This window comes from Astatotilapia calliptera, chromosome 7 (assembly GCF_900246225.1).
Source record: "Astatotilapia calliptera chromosome 7, fAstCal1.2, whole genome shotgun sequence".
In the NCBI taxonomy this organism is placed as follows: Eukaryota; Metazoa; Chordata; class Actinopteri; order Cichliformes; family Cichlidae; genus Astatotilapia; species Astatotilapia calliptera.
The window spans coordinates 62330381-62343473 of NC_039308.1; the positions used below are offsets into that span (position 1 = coordinate 62330381).

Genomic DNA, 13093 nt, shown 5'->3' on the forward strand with positions numbered 1-13093 from the left:
CATGGATCAGGCTGTATAATTTGTGAGACAGCTCAGCATTAACATTAATGATATCTCCAGGGGAGCGGAATAAAAATCCATTTAACATTGACTGACAAATCTTCTTTCTCGTCAACAAGCATTTAGTTTATTAGTGTTGATTGTAGTCTGGATTTCTGCTGAGGAGACTTGTGTCTGTCTTTGTTAACTGCGGGGATCTTTAAAATATTCATGCTTGCCAACAGTAAACTTTGTGGCTCCTCATGTACACCCATGAAGCACCAGGACTTGGAATGAAATGCAAAGGGCCTGAAAGGCAGCAATAGGGGGACATGAGGACAACAGGACCCTGCAGAAGCTATCAAGCTGGAATCTTTGACAAAGTTTCAACAGATCCGACTGACATGCCAGGACCCTTCCCACGGGTTTGAGTCTGCATGAAGCTCTGGCTTGATAAGGCAGTGTTTGGATGAATACAAAGTGAGCTGGAGGAGTCTGGTTTTGGGCCTCATCCAAGTCTTATGCCTCCAGGTTCGCCTGCTATCGAAATAAAGGGTTCGTTTGAAGCGAGGTTGCCTGTGTGCACAGCTGCAGTTCTATGATAAAAAGAGGTTTGATAGGTGAAGCCTCCTGTCCTTCTATCCCTCTCCCTGTCTCTTTCTAATTGAATCCAACTTACACTGGCATGCAAACACTGAAATATAGCACTAGGATTACTTTCCTTCTTACTTTCTTCCCTGTCTCTCTGTATATAGCCTACGCTTTGTGCCTGGATGCTCTGGTGCTCTGTGTGGATTGTTAAATTTTACATTTCTGCTTGTGTGGAAGTTGCTAGAGCTGAGATGGAACACCAGAAATGCAGGAGAGAACTAATCTCCTTCTGTGTGCATTTCTCAGTTTTTGTGCCAACACCACAAATTCATCCATACTTTGATTTTCTACAAGTGTTTTCCCTATTTTAACTTTCATCAGGGCTAACCATCTGTTATAAGATTGCTCCAAATAGCTCCCCCTCCTCCATGCCATCTGCTACCATATGTATTTATTTTAGAGTTTCAGAATATATTCATTCCTACTGAAATCAGGTAGCTATATATTTGCCTGATAGGTACAGCTGGTGTTGTTACCTTTTACTTTAACAAAGACCAATATGGTCATTTTATCCTCAGGTCCTTCTCACTTAGGGATTGTTTTTAACCTTTTTTTTGGATTCTTTAATATATATATATATATTTTATTTGCCTTCAGTTACTTCTTTCGCTCACTTTTTCTGAACAGATTCAAAGTTAGTTAAGTCTGTTATTGCTGGAGTTACGGTCCCGCTTTTGCGCATACGGCACCGTTAGGGAACCAGTGTCCCGGACTGGCCGGCCTCTGCTCTCCCGGCTCTCTGACTCCGACTCCGCCTCTCTCTGAGCACCAACACACGAACGACCGACTACACTCAGCCTGCCTACCGCCACCTCCAGCTTTCATGCCTACCCCACCCCTCCTCCCCAAACTGGACTCCATAGTTTACGGCCGTCCCAACGAAAGCACTTCTTCCTCGCCGAATGCGCTCTTAGATTTCCGGAAGACGTCAAAGAGCCAGACTTTAAGAGCATAAACAGGCAAGAGTAGCGAAGCAAAGGAGAAGTTTTTTTTCTCCCTTTTCTTGCCCTCGGTTGTTGCCCTGCAGCGGGGCAGGACAGCAGGAGTAGGCCGGGGGGTGCACAAAAAGGCGTCCGTATGATGTGGATCTGGTACCTTCTGCTTGGTTCGGGGTCAGGCTCAAGAAGTGTTGGTAAGTTTTTCAAAGCCAGGGTGAAACTAACGTAGTTATCACGGCGCGGACACGCTTCGGTGCGAGTTCAGAGGAAGAGGGGGCGCTGATATAAAAAAATTCTTAAGGACGGGCTGTGTGGTGCACTACTTTCTCCCTCGAGTTTCCTCAAAGTTAGCGAAACGACGTCTTTGAAAAGAACTTATAAGACATTTCTTTTCCCTCGACTGAACTGGACTTTGTGTGTGCGTACGCGCCAGTAAATCTGGATTATTGGCAGCAGTTTCAGAGTTTTTCCGTGCATGTCGAGTGTCTCGCATTCGCTACATGTCCCCTTCACCTCTGAGACAAAGTATTTCTTTTGCTAGAGACTTCCTCCGTGGCGTGTCCGTTCACCGGGTTGTTTTGAGATGACGCCGTGGTCTCCCCCTGCTACGTTATAAGTGAGAGGTTGTTGACAGGGCGCCGTTGACAAGTCAAGCTGTTCTCCAGCCTCGCCGTGGAAGCTGCACGGGGCCCGGAGAATGACGTCTTGTAGTTTATGGGACACTTGTGACAGCCACTTGTTTCTTTTACTTGGTTTAAACATGATGCAGATTTGAGCTAATGTTCACATTAGTGACGTATAATTTCCCCGGTGGTTATTACAGGATGCTCAAATGCTTCAGTGAGGACCTACAGTGAATAAATATATGACCCAGAAATAAACAGTATCAGTCACAGATAATTGGATTTGCTTTTATTGCTTTTTAATGACGAAAAAATGCGTGGCTTTTATGGAGTGTAACAGTGACAGCATTGCTGATGTTTCCAGCAGTGTGGGTTTTAGGTGGATTTTCACGGTCTCCCAGCTACAGGTGCATTAAATGGGCGTGGCTGGAAAATTTAAAAAGAGCCAAGATGCTTGTGGTGGTGATGATGATGCTTGTTTTGTCCCAGCAGAAGAAACACACACACACACACACACACACACACACACACTCAATGTGAATAAATAAGTGGATTGTGGCTGGTGGGGTGTTGGGTATTTAATCAAAAGAAGAAGGTGGGTGAGGTGGCTGTGTTTGTTTTGGCTCTTACTCTATTTAGTCCATTGTGTGCCCCACTCCTTTCCTGTAGCCTACGCTGTTACCTGCAAGTGGAGTTTAACTGTGAAAGTTAAGTTAGCAGGATTTGATGAGGGTTACAGGCCAGTTACAGCTCTGTGTACTTGCAGTTGCCCTCTACCCACAAAATCTCATTAACCTAATTATAAACAGTATATTTTGCAATCAGTTCAGAGTCATTAAAGATGACACTTGTAACTCTTTCACAAGACGGTTGTTCTTGCATTCCTATTGGCTGAATTCGCTTTCACGTCTTCATTATAATTGGCCTGGTGCTGTGGGTTGTCACGCTGTCATGACTTCCTGGGACTCTTGAAAATAATGGAGCCGTCATTAATGTGATTAGCAACACCTGTGATTCGCTTGACATGAAAAACTGAAATGTCTGCAGTGAAGAAGAAAAATGTTTTTGCTCGTGTCACTGAAACAGAAGTGCAAATAACATTATATTAGCTTCAGACAGAGATTTAGTGTGAGCTGCCCACTCTGGTTTTCTCTGCAGGAGCAAAGGAGGATGTATCTGTGATTAATGTAAGAAATTTTCTTTCGAAATATTACGGTAGTTTGTTTTCTTTTGTATGGCTTACGTCTGCTCAGCTTTGAATAGATAAACGGTGCTTCAGTGTTTTATTAGCTCATAGCCTGACCAGGGTAATAATGTCAGCTTAATATGAGTTAGACTCTGTTTATGTGACTGTGTTGTATTGTTGTCCAAACCAGCATAAAAGCTAAAACACAGCATAGGATTTAACAATCAGTATGTGGGATACTAGGACGTTAGATAGTGGTTAGTGCTGTGCTATACTGGAAATGTTGGTCAAGTCCAAAGTAAATACAAGGTTGTGTCATAACCAACTTCTAGCAGTAGTCTTTCTCTCCTCTCTCAATAAATATTAATAATATATTTGTGTGAATGCCTCACAGCATTGATGTATGCTTTATCTTTTGGTGCTCATAACCTTTATACTTTTTCAGATATTAAGCTTTTTATGCCATTTTTTTACCCCATTTTGCTGAATGGGACAACATTATCAGTGTGATCACCAGTTTTGCTTGCTGTTTTAGCTCAGTGAGATGAGCAGCCGTTCTCAGAGCAGGAGGGCCGGGTTCGAATCCTGCTTATGGCAACATTTTTTTCAGTTAACAGTTCAACTGTTTTAAGTATTTTCAACACAAATTTCAGCTTTTTCACCCCTTTTCAGCAAAATTTTCAGTCGCTTCTGCTCTTTTCAGTAGAATTTTCAACTTTTTCACCTCTTTTTTTTTTTTTTTTAGCACAAATTCCAGCCTCTTCTGCTCTTTTCAGCAAAATTTTCAGGTTCTTCATCTCTTTTTTGCTGGACATTTAGCTTCATCACCTCTTTTCAGCACAATTTAGCTGTTTCTGCACAGTGCACATTTTTTCTCTCATCATATCTTTGTTTGAGACCAGAACTGGTTTGGCTCAGTGGGATGAACAGCCACCGTGAGATCTGGTAGCAAAGGTTCAAATTCTACTTGCGACACTTGCTGCAAGTCTTCCCTCCTTGCACTCTCCCTGCTTTCTTGACACTCTTCAGTATAGTGTTTCAAATAAAGTAGTTTTCAGCAAACAGTTCAGCTTGTACACAGTGTTTTCAGCAGATAGTTCTCCTTATGCTGTTTTCAGATTCCACTACACGGCATTCACTAGGGATGGGTATCGAAAACCGGTTCTTGTTGAGAACCGGTTCCCACTGTTTCAATTCCTTGGAATTGTTTGCCAAAATTGCAAACGATTCCCTTATCGATTCCAGTCGCCCCGAATGACGTCACCACGTTGCGGAGCGTCATTTACCTGACAGGAAACACGGCGCCAGCGGCTCAAATGCTCAAAAGCTTGGTTATACTTTACGAGAACGGAACACAACAGGGCAACTTGCAATACTTGCAAAGTAGATGTTTCATTTAAGGGAGGAAACACTACGAATATGCAAAAGCATTTGCTCACAAAACACGCGATGACCTTAAATGAATGTCGTGATTTTAATTCCGCTCCGGACTCATGAATCTCAACCCAGCAGCAGCGGTAACGTTTGCACGTCCTCTCCCGTTAATTCAGCAGGTAAATAATCAACTAACAGTGCATATTATGTTAGTGCGATCTGCCTTATTACAAAACCTGCTATTACTGTGCATTTACATGTACAATTTTTTTTCCCCCTTTAAAAAAAGAAAAAGGAAAAAAAAAAGAATCAATAAGAGAATCAATAAAGAATCTAATCGTTAAACAGAATCAAATGGAATCGGAATCGTGAAAATCTTATCAATACCCATCCCTAGCATTCACACTGCATTTTCGCAGGAAATGCAACTTTTTCTAGTTTTAATTTGTTTTGGGGGAATGGGGAAATATGACAACATTGACTTTTGAACTTTTGGCAACAGATAATGTCACTACAGATATACAAACCTTACATTAAAAACTCTCTATATACATTGCAGATTCAGATAGTTTGTTACCTACCCTATGCCTGTAATTGTGAATGTTGAAGATCTGCAAAATACTCAAATGATATTTTAGTGCATTTAATATTCTTTACACACAATAGCACAGCATTTGTCCATTAGCTACAGCCGGCTGTGACCAATGAGCTGTGAAGAATGAGTATATTACACTTTATAAATTAGTGCATAATATGTCAGTAGTTACAGAAGATTTACCTGATAATTAAGCCTTAAAGAAATGCCTCTGAGGTAATGAGGTATTGATAGTCAATAATGCAGACAATAAAATGATAATGATAACAAAAGATAATGTAGATAATGATTGTATAAAATGTTAATAATGGTAATGATTTAATAGATAATGAGCAGACAGGACATGATATGTTGAAGATAGTTTGGAGTTTCTCAGTATGACGTGCCGCTTTACCTTACTGTTCAAACTACTGATGAAGTGATCAATAATGAACAATTCCACTTAGAAACAAAATATTAATTCTAAAAATAAATCTTAGTTTGTTTTACAGAAGAACAGACAAAACTGACTAACTTTTGTCAATATCAAATAAACTGAGAACTAAAAGGAAATTCTCAATCTCTCCTTGTTGTATAGCTGAGCTTTTCAAACAGTTGTAACAGTTACTTTAGTCTGACAAAAGCCGAATGACGAATTAGCGCTTCCAGTCAGAGACTGAGGCTACGTCCACACGTACACGGGTATTTTTGAAAACGGAGATTTTCCGTTTTCGTTTTAAAAAATAATCCCGTCCACACATAAAGGCAGAAATGAAGGAAAACGCTGCTATGAACATGCCAAAGCAGCAGGTGGCGCTAGATTCCTAACCGTGCCTAAATGTTGGCCAATCAGAAGTCTAGAAGCCTCGGTGGGAAAAAGTAAACAAAGCTGGTGCATAGAAGCAGAACCGAGTCGTATGTGTGGAGGGACAGTAACTGTGTGTATATGTAAGCATTTAAACACTGCAGAGAGTAGAATTAACAGTAACAGTATTGTAGAAATTCATTTCACCGAAACAATAACGTGGCGCACAGTGTGACGCATGCACCAGTTTATTGTATTTCCAGACTTGCTTTCGGCACAATTTACAGTGCACGCTACTCTGTTTTTTGTCAGACTTGAAATAGCCGAAATACCTTCACACTACGGAACTTCTATGGCTCTTCCGTTTGACAATCTCTCCGGCATTGGAACCATCATCTGTTTTCTCTTCGGTCACGCTCGGTTGATTTTTCTAGTCGGCACACTCATTTCCTCCATTACGCGCTGGCTCCATTACCCGCTGGCTGCTTCCCAAACAAACACACGTGCGGCTTGGCACTTGTGCTGTACGTAACAAGTCACGCGACGTGACGCTGCGGCTGTGATTGGTTCGGCTCTGCGCTACTTAATTTGGATTGGCTGACCTTTTTTTTTTTTTTTTTTTTTTTTTTTTTTTTTTTTTTTTTTTTGCTTAGTTTTGGTTTAGTAAATCAGGAGCTACTTATGAGGAAAGTGGTCACCTGTTTCACTGTATTTATTAGTTTCTCTAGTAATTCATCATCTGCTGTAGAGTCCTCATTTAGGAGTGTTTTGGATGTTCTGCTCATTAAGTCTTCATCAACTGTCAAGTTATTTTTTTACTTCTTTTTAACATATTCCTTTTAGTAGCAGACCAAAAACACTGCAGTCCACAGCTTAAGTTACTCACTCATTTAAGCCCAAGTCATCTTAGGTGGTTACCCTAAACCAACCCAGCCCTGTATTTTGGAGCAAAGCAGGCTTGGTTTTGAAAAAGCAATGTAGCTAGTTTTTGAGTGTACACATTATAAAGATTATTTTTCTTTGTTGAATTTTATTAAAAATAAGGTTCTAAATCTTCTAAATTCTAATGGTCAGACTTATGACTGGACTTAGGGTTAGGTTATTTTGTAACGCCTGTTTGGCCTTTAATGGCATATTTATCTATTGTCCAATAGAATTGATCCAAGTAAATTAGTCACTTACAACACTAAGAGTGGTCACATATCTATTGTTCATTTACTCTGATCTGAGTGAGTTTCTAAACTTATAGCCGTTTTCTGGTTGCCTGGTTTTGGTTTCAGGTTTCACTCTGCGTAAAAGGTTCAACAAAATAAATACAGTGTGAAGTTGCTGTGATCTGAACTAGTGAGCCCATATTACAGCTAGTTGCTATAGTTTGTTCTTTCTGTATGTCTATGGTACTCTACCGCATCCCACAATGCAACACATACCCGACTGCAGAAAGGCATTTAGTTCAAACTTGCAGTGTATACATGTTATTTGGGTCGGACTGAGATTTGTTCTTATTGCTAACAAACTGCTCAGGAGTTTGTTTGGAACTGGAAGGGGACCCTATCGTCCAACTAGTCTGGGCGTGGTTGTTTTGGTCCTTGATTAAATGTGATTACAGTGTTCACATCAGCACAAAGGAGTCACCCCAAGGAGGAAAATGAGGCGTAGTTCAATTAAAACAGATTAAATGGCAAAGGTGGAAAAACATCCTAAAACACTGAGAAGTCAACACAATTTTGGAAACTGATGACTCTGTTTCTGTGACACTTATTTACCATAAAACATAGGATTAGCTTTAAGCTTCTTTGTGTATGTTTAAGCTTTAACCTTACTTGTACTTTTTTATTAAATCCTTAGATTGCTAACCACACAAGTAAGTTCAAAGAGATGCCAAAGCCCACACCTTACTTAAGTGGGGAATTTTGAATGAAACCTCGATGCTTTACAGGTTACTGTTATTCACTGTACACTGAACTGGCTTGCTCACCCAAAGTACATGGCAGCATGCAAAATTACTGTGTGTGTGTGGGTGTGTGGTCTTGAACATTAACAACCACACCATATATTCAGCCTGACATAGCCATTTTCCTTGATCAACATAATTTGCACTCCAGTGATCACTCTGTGTTAGAAGGCCACACATAAATGCCAGGAGGTAGGTTTTTTTCCATTCATAACCAGAGAAAGACTATTCGGGTCATTTCTCTTACTGAACAGAACGACAGAATCACATTGTTTGCCGCTTATTGTGCTTTGTATTTCCTCAGTGTTTGTTCACGAAGGCAGGCCAGTTGGCCCCATAAAACTCTGCGTGTTTGTGCTTATCACTGCATGTCTTTGAAACAGGGAAGAGAGAAAGAGATGTTGTGTTGTTTTTTTCCTCCTCTGTGGCTGACTTAGCTGATATGCTTCCAGCAAAGCATGAGTATTGAAACCCAGTTTTAAACATGCTCCAGGGGTAAACTATTGAAAGGAGTATCAGTAAATGCTGTTATTATTGGTTCTTCTCTCAGCACTGGAAAAATTAGGAAAATAGAGTTTGCAGGCTCATTGCCTAGGTGTGGTTGTGTTCATAAGTTCAAATGGAAATGTTCAGCGCATAAATTGAACTGTTATTCAGAAATTCAACATCAGTTTCAGAGTGCCTAGAGCAGGGAGGAATTCAGTGATTTGTTGGCAACAAACGCTTTGCTTTTTTGTTTCCACCTTTTCCTCTAACAGCGTTGGTATTGGCAGTGGTAGAAATGAAATGTTTTGGGGGTTTTTTCTGTTTTATATTACTTGTCTTAACGGTAACCATCCCTACTTTCAGCCTTAGTTGCTTTTGCTCAGTATGCCTAGACTTAAAGGAGGACCAGTGTGGCTTTAATTCCCTGAGTTGTTAAACAAAGCCACATGACTGGAGTCATGTTTCAGTCCTTGGGAACAGAGCATCATTAACTGTAGTGACCACATATTGTGTGGTTTATGCCTTTTTTGTAAGTTAAACATTAATACACACAATAGGGACAAATTAAAATAAAAACCTGGGGTATTCTGCTGGAATGGTTTTGGCTCACTTGTCCGGTTACAGGGACATTTAACTGTAAATCAACACAAAGCTATTTTTTATTGTCTTTATCCAGTGATGAAGATGTTGTGATCGTCAGTGCCACCCATACAAAAATGCAGTAAGTATTGAATGTTTTGACGAACATCAAAATGCAGTCGGTTAAATCCTATGGCCTTTGCAGTCACCAGGAGGCCCATGTATAAACAGTGTTTACAAACCGGAACAGCGTGTCTCTATTTCCTCCCCAAAACTAGTGTTTATAGAGGAAAAACATGCAGCAGAAATGTGCAGACCTCCCGCATACTTTAAACCACGCACATGTACACACACTTTTGGCCGTAAATCTACAAACACATTTCTGCATCTAACTCTAAAACCTCAAAACCAACATGGCTACAGATGCACTACTAACATTGAGACTTCAAAATACAGTGGACAAAGCCAGTGGCTGATGTTGTGCATCTTTTTATATACAGTCTGTGGTTGATGCCAGTGCCAAAAGCAAGTCACTGTCGATAGGCTTAGGCTTGGCACAAAAACGGTTTTGGTTCTCTATAGAAACAACAGATCTCTTTGACCCTTTTAGGGCTTTAAACTTGCCTTATTTATGGCGTGGCACAGATGGTTGCACTGCAGCCTGTCAGCTGGGCTTCACCTTAGATAATTCAACTCACTGAACTGAAATTTGTGATTTTGCCTGGTGTTAGTGCCTTTTAGACTATTTTTTAACTCCAAAAGGACTACTGAGCTTATACCATTGCAAAGCATCTAACAATGCAATATGTGATATTTTGCTGAAGTAAACATCCCAAAAATTATTTTCAAATCTGAAGATGTGACAAAATAATTAATATTTGCAGATAACTTATATCACAGAGTTAGTGCTGAAGTGACGTGTATACTGCAGGACATTTACAAATAAGGGATTTGTACATAGTTGGACCTTTTGGCTGTTATGTGTGTTCCCTCCATGGGAAATGTATGTGCTCTGTCCTGTTTCTTCGAGCAGCTCTGATCTAGAAGTCATGATGCTAAATATTTCATGAATCCTTGTGTATGTGTATTGGAGGAGAGGAAGAAAAAGTATAGTGGAAAAAGTTAGGAAACAGCACATTATACAGTACCGTGCAACAATCTTGAGCTACCCCTCATTTCTTTATACTTTGGCTCCAAGGAGCCAGACTTTCTTGTATTTTTAAAAGTGTTCTTGAGCAAAAGGCCCCCAGGCTTTTTCACTCATTTTCTAGTCCTTGTACCTGTTTTCAGGTAGATTGTTAAGCCACTAAACACTGACCTGTGACTCATTCAAGGCTGAGCCAGTGTTGTTCCTACATATAACAGAAAACTGACAAAGAATATTTTAAATGGTATCTTTAGACATTTTTTACTAGTAACCTGTCACAAAACACAAATTGCTCCACTCCAATTTCTTTAGTTGAGAAATGCCAAGCATAGCAAAAAAAGAATATTTATGCATAGACAAGGTAATTCCCACAAGTTTGCATATCTCAGCATGGTGTACAATGTGGCCTTAGAAAGTCTGAGGAAACTAGATAAGTGGAGGGAAGAATAAAAAGTGGCATACCTAAAAACTATCTACAGCAGATGAACAGTATCTGAAGGTTGTGTCCTTAAGAAATAGGGGGGGGGGGGGGCGAAGTCCAAGACATGAAACAGGAACTAAGAGATTCATCTGGCCCTTTAGTTGATCCATCTGTTTGCTGAAGCCTCATCAGAAATCGAGTCATTGGAAGGTTGGCTGTCAAGGAGCCATTATTAAGGAAGGGAAACTGGGAGAAAAGGCTTGAGGTATGCCACATTACACGAGAACTGGACTAAAAAAACACGTCTTATGGAGTGATCTGAGTTTTGGTTCAAAACATAATCAATATGTCTGTAGGATGTAAGGAAAGAGACAATGTTGTAAGAGTCTGCAAGTGGAGGCTCTGTCATGGCTCTGCCTGACTGGCAACAGCCTTCATTTTTTTGTATAACAATGATACCAAACACACTGCCAATGCAATAAAACGTACACGATAGGTGACCACACAGTGGAACACTAACAGTCGTGTACTGGCCTCCCCAGAGCCTCAGCAGCATTGAAGCAGTATGTGATAATCTTGTCTGTTGTTCTGTTCTTGGAAATGGAATAAAGGGCAAAGAAATGAAGGGTGGATCAAGACTTTTGCACAGTGCTATGTATTGATTTTGGATTGTTCTTAACTTGTTTCTGTTTATTTACTGATTTGAGCTGTTTAAATGAAAATATGTAGTTTTTCTTTTGTCACCCCAAGAATATGGCATTTTCACTTTTTACAAACTAGTGTTTCCGCTACACTTTTACAGTATATACTGCCAATAGTTATTCCTGGTGGGGTCAACCTTGAATATAGTTTGTGCTAGACATTGATTGTAGCTGTCTGCAGTGCCAGAGCCATAAAGTAGTTTGAGATGTGCTCAGAACTTTGTTTAAGCACTGAATGTTTCTGTAGCATTTTTAAGACTGCTGCAGTGTCTTAGTGACTTTTTTATAGCACATACACACATATTGTAGCAGCTAAGAGGAGGAGAGCAGGTTTTCCCATTCCTGTCAAGTCTGACACTAGTCTGTTATAAAACAGTCACATTTCACACCTTTTATATTTTAGTTTTTCCTGGAGGTGAGGTAGATGAACTTAGGAACCCTGCATGTTTTTAATAAATCCCGCTCGTGGGTCACCGTTATTATTTCAAACAGCTCATTCCTCTTTATTGATATCCCATTGTTTTATGATTTTTAATAATCTTTTACTGTGAAGACCCTCTTCACACTGTGACATTGATGGAGCTCCAGAACAGCGTTCATTCGCTTTGTGAACTAGCAAAACACTCACAATGTGCTCAGTTACAGCTTAGGTGGGAAAGAAATGATCAGCAGAGCACTCATGTCTGACGTTCATAGTGTATGTAATCTAAATTAAGAAATTTTACTGCAGAAATAAAAGCTGCAATGCAATTTCAAATGGAGTTTATCCATCGATCTGTATCGTTTTGTCTAATGTATATAAACTGGAACAAGAAAGCAGTAAATTGCCAAACTGAGCTTCTCCAAGGGAGGTTTGTGAAATGCAAAGAGTTGCAGTCTGGCCATATTAGCTATGTCTATCAGGTTTTGTACGATAACAATGACAACCCTGATGTACAGTAAATGTATGTATAAATATAACCTGTTTATACTGTGGAGCCCTGAGGACAGTTAAGCTTGCACACTTGCTGATTTTAAATGTCAAAGTATCAGGAAGCCTGCCTATGTTTGCTCTTCCAGTGCAGGACTCACAGTGGACTGTAATTGTTAGCTGATCGAGTTGGATGGATGTCGAGTCTGCTACAGTTTTTTTTTTGTTTTGTTTTTCCATGACTGGGTTTGAGGTGTCAGAATCAGACTGTGTTGTTGTCAGTACGTTGAGTCTTGTTGAAATTTTTGAATTTTTAAAATGTTTGACCTTGAACAGCTTCCAGTGTTATTACTTCAGACCAGAAATGCACACTGCTCTGGATATGAACCCTAAGCTGAATAGAGATTACATTGTTTGGATCTTAAACAGCTTTGGCTCGATCCACCCGCTCACCTTGGTTTCTCTACTTTCATCCTCATCCAAGGTGCTCCCTGTGAGAGCAGAATGACCTGCTGTATGTGTCCCCTGTGTTGCTCTGCCTCCTATCACACAGGGAAGAGATCCTGGCATGCTGACAGCTGGCTCCCCTGCTGTCCCATGTGATCAGCAGTCATTTGCTGTACTTTGTCTCACGGCCACAATGGGAGCCAGTGTGGACACTGACAGGCTATTTTGGACTGAAATTCCACCATCCCACTGTCAAACCAAACAAACTCTACCTTAAAGGTCAACAAAAACCCACAGAGAAAAATGGATACCATCAGG

General features: G+C 40.3%; 1 protein-coding gene across 2 annotated transcripts in view; it reads left to right on the forward strand.

Annotated features, from left to right (window-relative positions):
* Positions 1 to 1277: 1277 nt before the first annotated feature.
* Positions 1278 to 13093, forward strand: part of ldlrad3 (low density lipoprotein receptor class A domain containing 3) — a 91580-nt gene continuing 79764 nt past the window's right edge. The window contains exon 1 of one of the 2 annotated variants that reach the window (XM_026176416.1): positions 1278 to 1762. In XM_026176416.1, the coding sequence (XP_026032201.1) occupies positions 1708 to 1762 (55 nt within the window). In that variant the 5' untranslated portion in view covers positions 1278 to 1707. Of the gene's footprint in view, positions 1763 to 3083; positions 3379 to 13093 lie in introns of those variants that run through there. The other variant, XM_026176418.1, reaches the window with a different exon arrangement.